Genomic DNA, 17,752 nt, shown 5'->3' with positions numbered 1-17,752 from the left:
TAAAATTTACACATTTTAGAAAAATATTAACTTTTATCTGAAGAGATCCTGAATTTCAATTCTTTAGCGATTTTAGCACTTCATTTGTGGAATTAATTTTCTTAGAAACTACGGGTAAGTTGTCGTTTATATGAGTGTAAAGAAATTATTTCTAAGTTTTACATTTATTAGAGGATTTAAAATTTATATTTGCATTTGGGGACGGTAGAAGCTCTCGGAAAGCCATTGAAAAGAAAACTTTGGAAATATCAAACGGAAAAAATTACGAAAGATCTTTTACAAAAATAGAAGCGATTAAAACGGAAAAATGTACAAAGAATATCAAATCGAATTGTGAAGATTTGCAAAAAATCTAATTGTTTGGAAATAATTATTTGAAATTATATTAATTAGTAAGACAACATGAAATGAAAAATTTAAAGAAGTCACTAAAGGCATATTTATTTGCAGAAAACTAATATCTTTGGATGACACATTTTTGGAAGCATTCAGAAGCTGATCGATGAAAAAATATGGTGTCTTATGCGCTTTACAGACTATCAGTTATTCCGGGCGGAATGTCGGTGTTTGTAAAGAATCTTACAGTGTGTCGGATCGATACGACTTGTCGGCGATGACTAAATAATCGGTAAATGTGTTATCGATCCCATAAACATGCAGCAGTATCGATTATGCCTTCGGACTTAACATATAATGTGCACAATATATGGGATATGTTCGACAAGAGCACTGTCGTCCGGAATAACTGACGACATTATTGACAAGGGGAATTTTCAGCAATTTTTCTAAGTGCAACAAATGGATCTATCTATCTATCTTTTTCCATATCTAATAACTATGGATTTAACGTCAGTTCAATTGTCATCCCACCATCATTTTTATTTTGTGAAGTCCTATTGCTGAAAATATGTTCTAATGCCCGTAAAGTAATGAATTTTGATATAATTTTGTGACACCAATACCCTGTAGGAAGTCAAATTTTTCACGATTACTTTTCTTTAATAATCCATTTTAAGGAATACAAAATTTGTGAAAATTTGCTCTGGGCTATTCCCCATCAAGTTCTAATAAAATTTGCAACAAATACGTACAATTTCATGCATTTTTCTTACTGATTTAGTTTTCACTTTAGCGATTTTAGCGGCTAAACTCGAACTTAATACTCACCTTTTATGTCAAAAAAGATAAAAATATATAAAATCCCTAACATTGACTTTCAGTTCGATAATTGTGGTTGATAAATATTTGCAATACCGTAATGTTAATGTTTAGTTTGTCTTACATTGAAAACCAAAGACAATTAAAGAAGAAGACATGAATTGGGCATGTTGTTATTCTTTTTTCTCAAGAACCAGAGATTAGCCCCATACATGTTCGATGAGAAGTTGCAACTTTTTTTCGGTTTCTCTTTTCATTTTGCATTCGTAACAAAACTTAATTCTCTTATTTTAGCAATTTTTTTAACTTTTAAAAGAACGAAAACACTTCATGAAACATTTAATTAATAATTTAGTGCAAACGACACAGAAATTTGCAGGAACTTTTGAGAAAATAGCAAAATAAAAATTGTCTGTATCAAACCAGTAAGTTCGAAGCGCTTTTCCTACAAGTATGGGGCTAATCTCTGGTTCTTAGCACTAACACTATCAAAGCCCAATTCATGTCTTCTTCTTTAATTGTCTTTGTTGAAAACTGTTTTCTGAAAAAATGAGTGCCAATGAATTTCAATTTGAGGATTTTTCTAATGAATTCTCAACAACATAAACAACAATTTCTCAACATAAATATTGTTTGAAAAAATATTTGAATTTTAGCATTTTTCAAACGTTTGTGTTTATTGGGATTGTATTGAAGATATTGAGTACTCATTTAATTGTAACGAGTACTCCAAAAATTAGTCAGTAATGAGTACTTGTAATCAAATACTCGTTACTTTCCCAACACTATAATATTATAAATTCTTCGTCGAATCAATCAACAATCACCATATACACAAAATTCGCATAATAATATTAAAAAAGAGCACGAATGCTGTAAATTTTTGACATACTATGTTTTAGGTATAAAAGAAATCAATAAATAAAAGCAAAGCAAAATGACTGATCAATATATGAAAGATATATTACGTGTTGCTGTTGCACAAATATGCCAAACTATTGGATATAATGCAACCCAGTCAGCACCATTAGAACTTCTACAAGATGTACTGGACAAATTCATGAAAGAATTCACCCGTGACCTTAGACGGCAAGTGGAACATTGTAAGTATTTGTTAATGAACATGAAATGTGCATTAACAAATATATTGAACATATATTATTTCAGATAATCGCACAGAGGCGAATTTAGATGATGTGACATTGACATTGAATAGTATAAACGTTAATGTAAGCGAATTACTGGATTATGTGAATAATGTGGAGCCCGTTCCCTTTGCAACGGAAATTCCAAAATTTCCCGCCCACAAAAATTCTTATTTGAATTTTCTCAAACCTGGTAGCAAAGAAGTTTTGACTAGGCCTGTACATGTACATGACCATTTGCCACCCATGTTGCCACCAGAGATTAACCAGCCTACTGATCCCATTTTACCATCAACTTCAAATGGATTGCAATCGACAGATATAAAACCCACACCCGAACATTTAGGGGTTTCTGGGGGAAATCCAAATATCAATGGTAAGTTTAATATATTTATAAAAAATATTTATTGATTTCTCACTTTATGTTATAATTCCATATGTTCTAGAGTCCACATCCGTAAACTCGTCCTCAAATGCTCTAAACAAAAGTACACTTCAATCGCTCTTTAAACCTAGTACTTCTTTTGACGATAACGATCGACCTACAAGGGAAGTAAGCAGCGTAGTGATGACAACTGGAGGGTATATATCACCTGCTGTTGAGGGTAAAATGCCAGAAGCGATTGTACCGGATATAATCGGTAAGATAGGTGAAGTCATTGATATACCGAGAACACATGTATTTTTTAAATTGTTGACCTGATTGTGCTTATTTTTCCGAATACACTTCAGGTATTGAGCAATACTACTATACATAGAAAAGATATTACTTTCAATTTTGTTTAATTAAATTCTTACCAGCAAGTTGGAGATCCTGATTCAAGAACTTGAAGCAACAACTTTCCATATTAACTATTCTTATATAGAAAATGATTCTTTTCAAAACAGATGCGTAAATATTCCTGAATCAAAAATGAATTTTCATTTAAATCTATATATATTATAGAATCAACAAAAACATTTGAAACCAATGTGACATTATTAATTTGTTTTCCAAACCACATTTACGATTGCCAACTTGAGATGAATTGTATGGACGTTTGTCGAATTATAAACTTGGAAATTGTTGTATGATAATTTAGATTTGGACTATAAGATGAAATAAATTTAGAACACTCATTTAATACAACATCAAATTTGCATTCAAGTTTAACAAAGGCTCCGGTTAATAAACATACAACAAATATGTTATTATCATAATATTAATAAATAATATATTTTTAAATGAAATAAAACTCCATAACAAAGCTTTGTTTTTAAATTAAACTCCTAATTAAATTTAATTAAATGGAAGTTGCATCGGAATTTTCTACTATTACGCAAACAATTATGTTTGATTTTGCCTACTTTCCTATTTGATCATATCATAATATATACTAAAAATAACCTAAAACCTTTCACAAGTTGGTGCTCATTAACAACTTATATATACTATCGGAATTAAAATAATTCAAGTTTACAAAAAAAATCGGAAATCAGTATACAATATTTCTGAAAACCATATTATTAAATCAATATTGAAGATAGTTTTTTCTGTTAGTCCCGGAATTGAAATCAGTTGTCGAATTTTTGCGAATTTCAAAATTGCTTTCATATTTTCGGTTAAATTTGTGGCGTTTTGCAAGCATTTTTACCTATAACAGATAAAACTGTTATTGTCCCTAGGAATTTGTAACTAATTCTAAAGAAACATACTTTTCTGGGTGGATAGGCGTCATCATCTGAAAATGCAGTCATTTGTCCCTTTTTTCCGATCTGTTGTAAATTTTCTTTATGGGAGTTTGGTTTTTCTTAGAGCTCAATGCTGTACTAGTTTGCAGATAAGATAACGAATTTCTATGGAATAAGCCTTTGTATATCATAATTTGTATAATTACAGATAAATTAATGGGGTTTGATGCTCCACCTCCGCCAACGCCTCCGCCTCCTCCACCTCCCCCTGTAGTTCCGCAGCCAACACCAAATATATCTAGACCTGCTTCAAGATCATCAAACAATACTCCTATACCACAAAGTGATTTCGTAAAACACGATGAATTGGATAAGGATATAAACACCGCAACATCTTCCACGAAAGAGTCGAAGAAATCATTGCTTGGAAAGGTTTCGGATTTTAATGCTGCGAACAGAAAGTCTGACACAATATTCACAGAGACAAGTAATAAAAAAGATAAATTAATTAACCCGACGACTCCAGTGACGACTCTAAATACCAATATAAAACCGTCAAAATTAAATAAAAAGAAACAAGCTGCTATGATGCAAAATAATTTATTGGCTGGTATGCATCATAACAGTCCAAATAATTATGCCAGTATGTTGTTAAAAAAGGCAAAGAAACAAAAACAACCGCTTGCTCCTGGGCAACCTCTCCTAGAAAAACATGCGCAAGAGAAACCGCCTAAGTTAGATCCTGCAGAGAAGACACAGAGAAAATATATCAAAATGTTACAAAAGATGGCAAAACAAGGCAAAATACCAGCAGAATTGTTGAGCGCAATCATGGGATCTGATAAGAAATCTAAAATTTTAAATCCGCAACTATTACAAGTTTTGCCACCTGGACCAGAAAAAATCCAATTGGAAAAACTACTCAAGAAATATAGTAAACAGAGACAGAAACAAATAAAACAACAAATGATGATGGAAGCACAAAAACTTAAAAAATCCCATCCTATGCCAACGGCTCCCCCACCATTAGTTCCTCTCTTCACACCGCTACCCCCCCAACCAAAGGATGTGTTCAGTAGACCACCATTAGCCGTTGACTTGGTGGAGGAAAAAAATAAAATCATGGAAACGAAAGATTCACCATGTATTGCATCTCCTACGAAGACAGGCTTTGTTTCAAATATCCCTTCATCACCATGTCAGCAAGTTTCTCTTTTGGCGGACACAAGTTTGAGCAGCAATCTAAAAACTCGTGTGCTCCCGGATACACTTGCATTGGGTGAATCGTCCTCCCTATCAACCGGTCTAACCATAAGTGGAGATGGAAAAGATCTTAAACTCTCGAACGAACCGGATCGCAGTAAGCTTAATATTTTCAAAAAAATTTCGAAGCAAAAAACGCCGAAACCTTCGTCACCAACACCATTACCATTACGTCTACCATCAGGTTTGCCAGATACACCCATAATTAATTTGCCATCTGGAACAACTATAACGCCAGCGCCAGGGCCTGGTCCTGCTTTAGGCACATCCCCTTCAGCGAGTCGCCCATTCCTTCCACCTCCAGCAGGAAATGAACAAAATAATATTATAAATTTAGATGATATCAAGGATATACCTACATCTTCGAATGTTTCTAGCCAGGCACCAACAGATTTAAGGGCAATGAATAGAGTCTTCGGAGAAAAACCTCCTGGAGGGGAAGCTGATTTAGTTAAGGGTCCCAAGAAAAGAGGTCGTAAACCCGGCAGTAAAAATAGTCCGAAACTACCAGGAGCACTGCCAGCAAGCTTGCTTAAGAAAAATAAAAAAATGAAGTTGGATCCCAAACTCTTCACTCCACAGATGCCTTTTTCGCCTGATTTGATATCTGCGGTAGGTGCGGGAAACTTGACATTCGACAATGTGGCACAGTTATTTGGTAATCCTCTCAATCCCATGGAATGGGCTCAAAACAAGCAATTGCAGCAGCAAATGCTAATAATGGCCGCAGCAAAAGAGAGGAAGGACCAAAAGAAAAAGAATAAAATTATGAAACAAGATGTACCAGCAAGCGAAAAAGGTCCAACAATGGCTATGCCAACATCTATGGGGGCCGTCCCGAGCAACGAAGAAGTTCAAAATATAAATAAAAAATTAATGCGTATGGACACAATACTTAAGCCAGCTCCTTCCTCAACTGGTGGTAATGAGTTATCCGTCGAAACCAGTTTGATAACCGGTAAAAAGCTACCATCTCCGTCTCAATATCCGCAAACATCTACATCACCGTTGAAGTCGCCAGTAAACCAATCCGTATCAAAACGCCTGATGCAAGGCATGGAAGCAATGGCTGCTGCGGCAGCAGCTGGTCTCGGTCAACCGTTTATGCTTCCGAACCGTCCGGCTTTCCCTAATTTACCCAGCAGTATGCTATCTATGTTGCCTTTTCCTTTTACTGCTCGGCCTGGTTTAATACCAACTCCAGGCCTCTTTCCAACACCTGGCCTGGGTGCATTTCCAAACAACCCCAAAACTCCCCTTCTACCTGCAATGTTTCCATTTCCGAATTTGAAGCAACCTTCGGTTGATGTATCGTCTCAAGGTAGGTAATTAGTTATTACTTTTATTATATTATACTTTTATTATATTATTGCTGTTTAGAAACAAGTGAGGATTTGTCTATGGGAAGTAAAAATAAAATGACAGAACCACTGGAACGAAATTATTGCAATGTAGCACCTTTGGTGCCAGAATTTATTAAGCTTAACACTCCCGAAACAATAAAAAATCCTTCACAAGTGCACGGCGGAGATCATGACTTAACTAAGACTCCCAAATCTCGTCATTCACAAAATAGTGCAATTCCTCAAGAAAATCTAGCGAAAAAAATAGTGGAACCCCATATACCAGAAATGAATATTAGTTGCAGCTCAAAGTCAGTGCCAACAAATACAGGAAGATTACCGACCAACACTTTCGAACCACTGGTGAAAAAGAATGATGTTCCTTTAGATATGGCAACATCAAACAAACCTACCAAACGACCAACGCCAAGTCAAGACGCAGGTTTAGATTTTTCCATGAATAAAAAGTATCAGGCACCTCCTAATTTAGTCTTAAAACAACCCCCAATAACACTAAATAATGAGCCCATTGAAGTGTCGGACGATTCGGATGAAATGAGTCAACCTCCGCCTCCACCGAAAAATCTAATCCCCGTTCCCGAATCAAATGTACTGCATCCCCCACCATCAACATCACAAACTAACTTCAATTTAGATGAAAAGTTTGTAGGTAATCTGAGTACTAATAAATTATCACCAGTGAATTTAGAAACGGACCTTTCGTCAAAAGAGTTGAAGAAACTTAAGAAGCAAGTTAAGAAGACGTCGATCAACATCAATAATAGTCTAATTACTCCAGAGAAATCAGAAGGTGTTAGCAAGCTAGCGGGTGGTGCAGATTTAATACCCTTAACATCAACTGGTTTGGCATATTCCTCAAAAAATATTCCCTTTAATAGTTTAACGGCAAATGCCAATCCGACATTTAGTGCGCAAAAATCTATGACAGACTTTAATCCAGCACAAACCTCTGTGTTTGATAACGTTACCATTACAACAACCATTCCATCAACAAATGTATCATCTTCCACAAACCTTTTTGACATACAAAGGAAAAGAAAAGAACACAAAAAAATTAAAAAAGAGTTTAAAGAAGGAAAAATTAAAAAGAAAAAAGACAAGAAGGACAAATCAAAAAGCAAAGAAAGAGTTGAAAAGTATATGCAATCCCAGCATACTTCACCCTCAAAAGACAAATTGGAACCGTTTGGAGTAGAGAATACTGCACGAATAAATACGTCGCCCTCCGCATCCATAGGAAGTAGTGGGGTTGAAAAAATAAAGGACAAGGATTTGATGAAAAAGCTTAAAAAGGAAAAGAAAAAGGAAAAAATGCGAATGGAGGAAACATCAATAGTAGCCCCGCAAGCACCATCAATACCTATGTCTGAAGGAAAACCAAAATCATTACCACCAGTGGCTTCGGTTAGTGTTACTTCCAACAATGAACCAGAAGCGTCATTGACAACGACGTCATCATCTGCATCTAGTACATCTATTGTTCCCAAATTAACACTAAAGCTGGGTTCCACTCAGTCGCCAACACCAACTGATGATGCCCCTAAAAACAACAGTGGTGGTATTGCTCCGACGACAGCGGTAGCTGCCGCGCCTCCTTCACCTCCTCGCGAAGTTCAACGTGAGCCATCACCAGAATTGGCAAGAATATCTCCACTTGTTACTAGACCACCGAAACAAAAAGTTAACACAGGTAATATTAAATATAACTTGCTTTTCGGTTTGACATAATTGCGTTTTTTTTAACAGGTAGTGAACTCACTTCTGGAACCAGTTCTGCAGTAAATTCTCTATCTACAGCCAGTACGGGACAATTGGACAACTTTGGGGATGCTAGTAAACCGAGTTCAACAGGGAATATTAATATGATAGTGCCACCACCCAATCCTTGGCTTTCGGGTGGAACAATATCGGCCAGTTCCGTGTTATTGCCGCATCAACTGTTGCAAACAACCAAACATGATTTGGCAACAAGTTCAGGTGTTTCAAACCAGAGTTCAGACAACTCAAAGATGCCTCCATCTGGCGAAAGACAACAAAGTCCTTTAACCCTCATAACTGAAACAAGCAGGCCTTCTTCATATATTGTAAGAGAAAGAAAAACACTAAACAATATCAAAAACATTAACCGTTTTTAAACTTTCAGGATGCAGAAGGAAATCGGGTATGGATTTGCCCAGCTTGTGGTAAAGTAGATGACGGATCGCCCATGATAGGTTGTGATGGGTGTGATGCCTGGTATCATTGGTATGTGCACATTACAATAATTATTATCTAGTCCACTGGCTAAACCTCAATTTGTTTCTAGGGTTTGTGTGGGAATCTTTGTTGCGCCCAAGGATAATGAAGACTGGTTTTGTCGAGTTTGCATTACACGTAAAAAAAGTTCGCATAGTTCTGACAAAAAGCGCAAACGCAATAAGAAAAAATAGATTTTAAGAAATTGACTAAACGTACGCTATATTTAAAAAAGTTGTAAAATACCCCAAATTATGTTAATATACAATAAGTATATAAAAATTCGATTTTCTTTTTCATATATCGTAAGCACCATTTAAAATTAATCATAATTGACATTATCTCCAAATTCAGTTTCTATGATTTTGCATATTTATAATTTCCGATTTTTTTTTAATTAAATAATGTGGCCTGATAATGTGGCACTATCTTGATTGTGATTTTATCATCAAAGTTGAGTGGATTCCCTATGTCTGGTAAGTTCAAAGTTTAGTTGTGATTTGTGGTCGAAGTCCTGTTTTTCTTTCTTTGCTTACATAAATATCAAATGGTTTGAACTGTACCAAAAAGGAAATTTAAAATTTTACCTTTTATTTACTTCCAAAAATATCCTTAATCATGGATAGAGCATTTTTTGCGCTTTTGATTTTCTTCATACACTTGAGTTTGTTCTACAATGTCTTGTAAGAGTAAACATTCTCGATCACTTTCATATGAGCAATAATGTAGTTTAATATGTTTTGCGGATTAAAATAGAAATCTAATGGCAATTTCGATTGGAGAAAAATATGCAACATTCTCGAAATTGATTGCCAAATATGAAGGACATTGTCATAGATTTTGGATCCTGTATCCCTCACAACATTATGAATTAACAATAGCTTTAGAATGGCACTTTAATTTGAGGGAAAATACCATGAGGAAAAAAGTAGTGTAACACCAGGGCAACATATTTTTTGCGAAACGAAAACGCCCTAAATCTAAAAGAGAAATATTTTGTATGTCCTATTTTCTAATTTTTAGATTTATTATTATAAAATCACTATCTATTTTATAATGTGAGAAATGGATATTGTGGTGGAACAACTACAGGTGCTGTCGACGAGTCCGGTAAATTTGAAGATTTTTCAGGAATCATCGACATCATGCCTTCTTCACGATGCTTCCTCATATGACCTGCAAGCCCAGATGCTTGTTTGTAAGCGCTACCACATATTTTACATTTAAATTTCTTCACATCGGAATGCAAAAAGCTATGGTGATAGAGAGCCTTTTGTCTTGCAAAAGAAGCATTACATACTTTACATATATGGGGACGATTGGTTGAATGGCTGGCCATATGTTCACCCAACGCTGAGCTAGAAATAAATCTCTTCTTGCACTCAGCGACCTCGCAGACATATGGTTTTTCGCCCGTGTGTGATCGTTGGTGAACTCTTAAAGTCTCGTTTTCCCGGCAGGAGTAGCCACAAAAGTCGCAAACAAGGTTTTTCGGTTTTGTATGGATATTTTTATGAGCCCTTAACCGGCGTATGGTGTGAAAGGCTTTCCCGCAGTTTTCATAATCACAAATAAAGTTTTTGTCCTTTGTATGAACGTCAAGATGTCTTTTAAGATAGTATTTTTCAGTAAAACTTTTTCCGCATCCTTCAACATGGCATACATAATTTTTTTCCGCAGTATGACACTGTTCATGTCGTTTACGTTGATGTCTTTGTTTGAAACGCTTCTCACAAATAGAGCATTTAAACCCCTCATGCACTTCGATAATGTGACGATCTAGCGTTTTTCTATTGTCCACAGTCTCATCACATTCCGGGCATGTTTGTTTCTCATCCTCTCCGGCCTTATCCTGTCTAGGTTTTTCCTTATGAACCCTTGATATATGACCCTTAAGAAGTCCCTTATTGCGGAATGATTTACCACAGGCATCACATTGCACACATTTGCTTTCCGCCCCAGAAGAATTCTCATCGACCTGCAACAATATGGGATAGAAACTATACAAGCAAAAAGTTAGAAACAACATTTACCAGAAACTTCAGAAGATCCTCGTCGGAACTTTTATCGTGCTGTCCATCATCAGTTTCTACATCACTTTTAAGTTTTCTGGCTCGAGTTGATTTTGACTGCTTCTTCAAAACAGTGACAGGTTCTTCTTCACTGACTTCATCTTCTTCATCGTCTTCATGTTCATTATAATCTGAATAATCATCCTCACCAATGTCCCCATCAAGGCATTGCTGTTGCATATCCCACAAATCTTCGTCTGTTGGCCCTGACGTGGAAGGTTCATTTTTGACGACACGTAGGAGCTCCGTTTTTTGTTCAAAGTGAACATTTTGTATGTGTAACAAGAAAATCTCGAAAGAAAAATATTTCATGCCACAAACACAAATGATTGTAAATTCGGTGGAATTATGAAACCAAATCTCGCCAAACTTTGCTTTGGCTCTATTGCCAATGGTAGAGGGCGGGAGTACCTTTAGCATAACTTAATTCCTTCACAAATATATCATATATTGCTATATCAACAATTACCAAACATCACCGATATTAGCTCTAGTGTTGGGAAAGTAGCGAGTATTTGATTACAATACTCGTTACTGACTAATTTTTTGAGTACTCGTTACAATTAATTGGGTACTCAATATCTTCCATACAATCCCAATAAACACAAACGTTTGAAAAATGCTAAAATTCAACTATTTTTTAAACAATTATGGAATATTTAAGTTGAGCAATTGTTGAGAAAATCGCGTTCTCAACAAAAAAAGAGGCATTACACTCAACAGTAAAATGCCAATAGTTTCTCGAATGTAAGATTTTTTATCTGTATATGAACATTGATTTGCTAAAACTTTTGTCCTTACTCCTCGTACGAAAGAGAATGAAACATCATTTTGATAAATATGTGAAATAGAAGGCAACACTACCATTGGACAAGACAAGAATGGCGAAATAAACTAGTTTCTCAAGCCACCATTACAACAGCTGTTGTTTCGAACGTCAGACAAAAAGAAAAAGAATAAGTACAATAAAACCAATTTAGAATCACACCTAAAATAAACGAATATGGTGGATGTGCAGGAGGATTTTAGGAATTCCATGTATTACTTGGAGGAGGACGATGTAAAATGTGGTACAGTGTATTTTAATGAAAAATCTAGAGTGCTAAAATATGTTTGTTTCTACTGCGAACAATGTTCTGACAATATAGACCACTTTTGTAACCATTTAACTGAACATATAAACGATGAAGATCCTATAGAATATACGGGAATTGATGAAGACATGGGCGAAATAGAAAATGATCTATCCAATGAGTCGACTTCTGAGGAGACAAATGCAGCGCATCCCTACTATAATGAAGAACAAGAAATTCATAGTGCTCATATAAACGAAGTTCCTATCAATGATCAAGAATCACTAACCAGTACATCTACAACTATCATTGAGGAATTAAATTCATCTTTTGAAAATCATAATGAAAATGAAACAACTGAACAATATTATCAACCAGTTACTTTGCCAAATAGTAGCATTAACGCCACAAGCAAAAGCTTCGAAGATTGTTTTTTAAAAGAAACTAATATTGAAAAAATACGTTCTCAAGGAATAGTTGTACAAGAAAAAGGACCAACTGACCAACAAAAGGTAAATAAAATAGAACATAGTACTGAAAAATGTATACCTCAAGATCTGGAATCTACATTTTTATTCATTTTTTTCAGAGAAAAATTGATAGTTTGTTTTGCTTGGGACGAAATAAACGAACAAAAATAACGACAGTAAAAGTTATTGCAGTGAAAAATCGTATTGCCGAAATTTACGATCGGATTAAAAATCAACAGGAAAAATACAGATCTGGATACTTTGTAGAAAGTTGCGAGTCGGATCCGAGTACCATTGAGACAATGGAAGATAATGAAGAGATAAGTACGTTTAGTGGAAATAATCAAAAATTAAAAGCAACACAAGGTGAAACCTCTAGTAAAATCATTGGCGAAACCTTAATTACGCTTATACCAGAAGGTGGAAGAATACCACCTGTGCTACCAAATAAAGATGACGAATGTCAAAGTAAAATTCAAATCGCCAACACTGATGAATTTGATGAATCCTTGCTATCTTCGTCATCAGATAATGAACAAAAGGCGGTATGTCCGGCGTGTGGTAAAATATTTCGGAACCATTTTAGCTTAACCATACACAAACGCACTCACTATTTAGAATCAGACAGTTCTGTGAAACTTGCCCATAAATGTTCAGATTGTAACCAACTCTTTAATAAGCTAAGTCAACTTAAACAACATATTGAGTCTGTACATTATCCCGATGGGTTCATTTGCAAAATCTGCAATCGCCGTCTTTGCAGTTTATCACTTCTCCTATCCCATTTGGTTAAAGTGCACTTAGATCGGCCTTTTAACTGTCAGATGTGTGGAAAAAATTTCTCTAATCCTGTTACCTATGAAGAGCATGTTATTTCTCATAACTCTAGTGAAAAATCGCACAAATGTCAAATCTGTGGACGAAAGTATTCAACCCAATTTTTTCTAAAGGAACATATTAAAAACCATAAGGAACAACTTCCTCAAACGTGTGTTGTTTGCGGAAAGGTCACCCTTCGGATCACGCAACATATGAAGACTCATACACCAAGACCCAAACGTTTACTAAGTTGTTCCGTTTGCGGTAAAGTTTTCAATTATAGTTCAGGCCTTAGTCACCATTTTAAAGCAATGCACAAAATGCCTAGAGCATCTCCAAAAGTGAAAAAGGAGTCAAAACGAAAAAGAAAATATGTTGATAAAACAGAGAAGAACGAAGATGATTTTAATATAACAGACAATAATTTCAACAATTCTCAAATTGTAATCGAAGAGCCGTCGGAAATTCCTGATGAAGTTTACAATCAAGATGAAGATGTAAAGCTCGAAAATACTGAATCGGATTCTAAGGATAAGATGGTAGCTGATCAAGATGATGTGAATTACAAAGAAGAGGAAGCAAAACGTGTAATTGTGGAGCTAATACAAAATTCATCTTATTCGTCGTTTTTGTCGGAAAATTTGTTTACACCTCCTATAGCTAGAGAAGAGACAATAACAGCTGTAAATAGTATTGTACATGATTCGTGATAGTAGTATTTTTAATAAAAATATAAATGTGTTTCAAGGGCCATCAAAACCAATCGAAAGTCCATGTTCAACCATATTTTATCCAATTGTGTAGAGATGAATTTTGTCTTACTATGGATCCCATCACATATTGAGATAAAGAGCAACCAATGTGGGGACATAGGCGCCCAGCGTGGCTTATATTCTGCCGATATTGTAAAGCCGTCATGCTTTCATAGTTCGATAGTCGCAATACAGATCCGCCTGCATTTTCTTAGCCAAGCATAGAGGCAGTATTTAACACCCGTCACTATTATGATGATTCGGAGTTTAATTTTTGTAACGATTTGCTACTGTTGAGCATATCCACTTAATATGCCCTTTGTCCAGAATAGATGAATCTACTCAATTGATTTTGGATTGTTGTAATGGTAACATGATGATATTGACATCTAATCTTTTTTAATGCGCATCTACATTATTAATTTAAACTATAGTTTTTTTCATATCAATAGACTAACTAGTATTTTATGTATATGAATAATTTGTTTTTGCTATTTGTACACTTTTTTATTTAAGTCAAGTGAATAATTTAGTTTTCTTTGTAATAAACAGGTCCTTTTGATGTAGTTATCAGGCGCATTTTAACTGTATTTTGTAAATTTATTTGTGTTTTCTTTTAGTACTAGGGTATGTTGGAGCATGTAAAGTTTTGTATGTGCTTCTTACCTAAATCGGTCCTATACATCGGGATCGAAACAAAGATGAGAACCTAATGATTATAGTAACTCTCCTAACAGACTGTGCTAGCCCCGCCGAGTTCAATTCTATAATTGGTGTCAAATTTCAAAAAATAAAACTTAAATTTAATGTAAAAAATGTGGATTTAATTAGGAATGGTTTACGACCTTTATTATTTATTTTATATACTGTTTACATTAAAATTTGAAATTCTTAGTCCTTATGAGGATGTGTGGAAATGGAAAAGTCTAGTCGCTTACATATAATTGCCAACATAAAAATGACAAAAACAAAAGATATGAGCAACAAGGGTTCTTGTAGCAGCAAAACTTTCGAAAAGTTATAGGTTAATTCAAAGTTTGCAATATGATTTTCCACCACATTCTTTTTGGTGAAGGTTATAGTTGGTCGTCCGAGAGTATCCAAATAAGTGTGAGTTAAACTATCGTCCTTCCTCTCAACATTATACGGTGTTTTTAGCTTAATGCTTGTGCATCCTTCAGGCAAAATGATTTTAATGACAGCTTCTTCAATGAACATATCGTCGAATATGTGATCGATTAATCGCATTTTGAGCAGATAATTGACACCATCGTTGAAAAGATATTCGAATGATGGCATGTTATAACCAATGATGTACTGTGTCTTCCATCCACCAAATAGAGGGAAGCGGGGTCTCAATTCTAAGTCAACGTATTCACGAAGAATATTCATATTTGATGTGGAAATATTTCCATTACTGTCTCGATAGTAGACACCAAATGCGGATGCAGGCAACATGGTTTTATAGGATTTAACAGACGATTGACCCGACCTTGAATCTTTTTGGAATTCATAACGGGAGAAAGACCCCTTCAGTTTAGCCCCCGAATGAGTTATTTGAATGCTCTCCTCTACTGCAATATTGCCCCAATGTGAAATTTGAATGGTTCTTTCCAAACGATTTACAGTCATAAACGGATTCTGATTTTCATAATGAATGTATAGCTTTTCCTTGGTGAGGCCTGTTAAATCAATACAAAATACAATTTGTGTTGAATCCAAGCATTTTAACTACTTACCTTCGATGTTTTCGTATGGTCCGTATTTCAATTTACTACCGGATAATGTATAAGGCTTGGTTTGATTGTAGGCAATAACATTTGGCGAGCTTAAAACAACTTGTGTTTTCTGCTCAGTAGTTTTGTATGGAGAGTAAAAGTAAATCATGCCATCATACTTAACTAGCTGCTTATCAGATTGCTTTATTTCTACGGGGTAGGGCTGTATCTGCTGAATGTAAACCAATTCAACAAAAATTTCATGGGTGTTGGCGGCTTTAGGAAACTCAACATTAAAATTAGTGGCATCACTTTTAACCTCTCTTTGTACTTTCAAGTCCTTTTTTCTGGTATCTTTAACAGATATGAAGGAGAGATATTGATGGTATTCACCGGGAATGACTAACTGATATTTGCTAAATTGCTTGCCGGTATCATCTGCAGCCGTAATCTTAATAGTCTCTTTAGTTAATTGTGTTGATAAGTCTAGCACCCGTTCTACATTTTTGTTTATTATTTCCGTTGCGGCAATATGTAAGTTCGCAAACAGGAAAAAATGAAAAAATATAATCAGAGACTTCAAACTACGCCGACCCATGATGAATGTTACACGTAAGATTTTCGGCATTATAGCTTAGAGATGATAAAAAGGAGCATGAAAGTACTAATTGAAAGTCATCTCTGTGTTGAATCGTGTTGCCAAACTACGTTAAGAAAAAGTGCTCATTTTCTATCAAAAGGGATCTATGATCTAATGTGCTTTACAGACTATCAGTTATTCCGGACGACAGTGCTCGTGTCGAAAATATCCCATATATTGTGCACATTTTCAGTTAAGCCCGAAGGCATAATCGATACTGCTGCATGTTTATGGGATCGATAACACATTTACCGATTATTTAGTCATCGCCGACAAGTCGTATCGATCCAACACATTGTAAGATTCCGACCGGAATAACTGATAGTCTGTGAAGCGCATAATAACCTGTATTTTGGGCGGTGTTTTTATTTGTTTAATAACTTCACTAATGTACCGATACTACAGCTTAAGGTTGAGATACATACCATGTGTTAATGCGTCCGTTGATCGACTTTTCTCTTTGAAAGCAACAGTATTGTTAGAGTGCTTAAAACTGAAAAAATCAACGCACGGATTAACGCATGATATGTAACTCAACCTTTATTGATGTGATCGATTTATTGTCGACAAATCTAATCTTTCGACCACATTGTAAGTTTCGTATGAAACTTATAATGTGTGTGTATGTATCTTACAATGTGGACGAGCGCTACGAATTGTCGGATGTAAGTAAAAAATCGATGTGTTATGGATCCCATTAGCAAGTTTCTGGAACTATCTTGCAACATTTTTCTAAGTTGAAGCGCATTGTCAATGTGATTGTACGCTTTGTATATAATGTAAGGCGTAGAAATTCCATTTCTGCATATGTAATCTCCTAAACGAACATCCAAGGAATCGTACTTCCTTGGATGTTCGTTTAGGAGATTTGTTGATTATCGCAATCTCCTATTGTTTTATAACATCATCCACACTTCTAGACCTTTAGATTTGGTTTCTGTTTTTACCTTTTCGCGTTCTATTAGAAATGTTCAGATATTTATTCCTCGTATAAGGAGGAATATTTATGCTAGATCTTTTGTGGTTAGAATAGCTCGGTGTTGGAATCGATTGCCTCTAGAACTACGCATTTTTTCTCATTGTAATAATGCATTTCGTCTCAAACTCATGGAATATATGGCTAGTGCTACCTAAATTGTAAGGTTCTTGGACGATTTACATCTCATCTATTGCATACGCACTTGGTGTATTCTATGGAACTCCTATGTATTTTAACGTTATTGATTTTATGTTTCCACTTATTTCATCGCTATTTTAATAGTCACTACTACTCTTGTGGCTGGGGAGCCAATTAAATTAGTTTCTTCTTAGTATTAACTTGTTTACATTATATCGATGGCTCAGTATTTTTGTTATGATGTAATATATTTTT

General features: G+C 35.2%; 3 protein-coding genes across 3 annotated transcripts; 2 read left to right on the top strand and 1 right to left on the bottom strand.

Moving 5' to 3' along the window:
- The first annotated feature begins 1,949 nt into the window (after nucleotides 1–1,949).
- Nucleotides 1,950–9,270, top strand: Taf3 (TBP-associated factor 3). Its single transcript, XM_075302878.1, has 8 exons — nucleotides 1,950–2,261; nucleotides 2,326–2,679; nucleotides 2,750–2,944; nucleotides 4,183–6,558; nucleotides 6,618–8,291; nucleotides 8,348–8,685; nucleotides 8,745–8,845; nucleotides 8,907–9,270. The coding sequence occupies exons 1-8, from the start codon at nucleotides 2,096–2,098 to the stop codon at nucleotides 9,028–9,030; spliced, it is 5,328 nt and encodes a 1,775-aa protein (XP_075158993.1). The 5' UTR covers nucleotides 1,950–2,095; the 3' UTR covers nucleotides 9,031–9,270.
- A 2,516-nt stretch (nucleotides 9,271–11,786) lies between these two features.
- LOC142232163 (uncharacterized) lies at nucleotides 11,787–14,033 on the top strand. Its single transcript, XM_075302879.1, has 2 exons — nucleotides 11,787–12,493; nucleotides 12,571–14,033. The coding sequence occupies exons 1-2, from the start codon at nucleotides 11,912–11,914 to the stop codon at nucleotides 13,978–13,980; spliced, it is 1,992 nt and encodes a 663-aa protein (XP_075158994.1). The 5' UTR covers nucleotides 11,787–11,911; the 3' UTR covers nucleotides 13,981–14,033.
- Nucleotides 14,034–14,844: 811 nt separating this feature from the next.
- Nucleotides 14,845–16,381, bottom strand: LOC142232167 (dolichyl-diphosphooligosaccharide--protein glycosyltransferase subunit 1). The gene is made up of 2 exons (XM_075302884.1): nucleotides 15,762–16,381; nucleotides 14,845–15,704 (listed from the first exon to the last, which is right to left on the bottom strand). Exons 1-2 carry the CDS (start codon nucleotides 16,366–16,368, stop codon nucleotides 14,914–14,916), a joined length of 1,398 nt encoding a protein of 465 aa, XP_075158999.1. The 5' UTR covers nucleotides 16,369–16,381; the 3' UTR covers nucleotides 14,845–14,913.
- Nucleotides 16,382–17,752: the final 1,371 nt, after the last annotated feature.

The sequence above is a fragment of the Haematobia irritans genome, chromosome 3 (genome assembly GCF_050003625.1).
Source record: "Haematobia irritans isolate KBUSLIRL chromosome 3, ASM5000362v1, whole genome shotgun sequence".
Classification (NCBI taxonomy): domain Eukaryota; kingdom Metazoa; phylum Arthropoda; class Insecta; order Diptera; family Muscidae; genus Haematobia; species Haematobia irritans.
The sequence above is the reverse complement of the archived record's forward strand: the minus strand, read 5'-3'. Positions and strand labels throughout refer to the sequence as shown.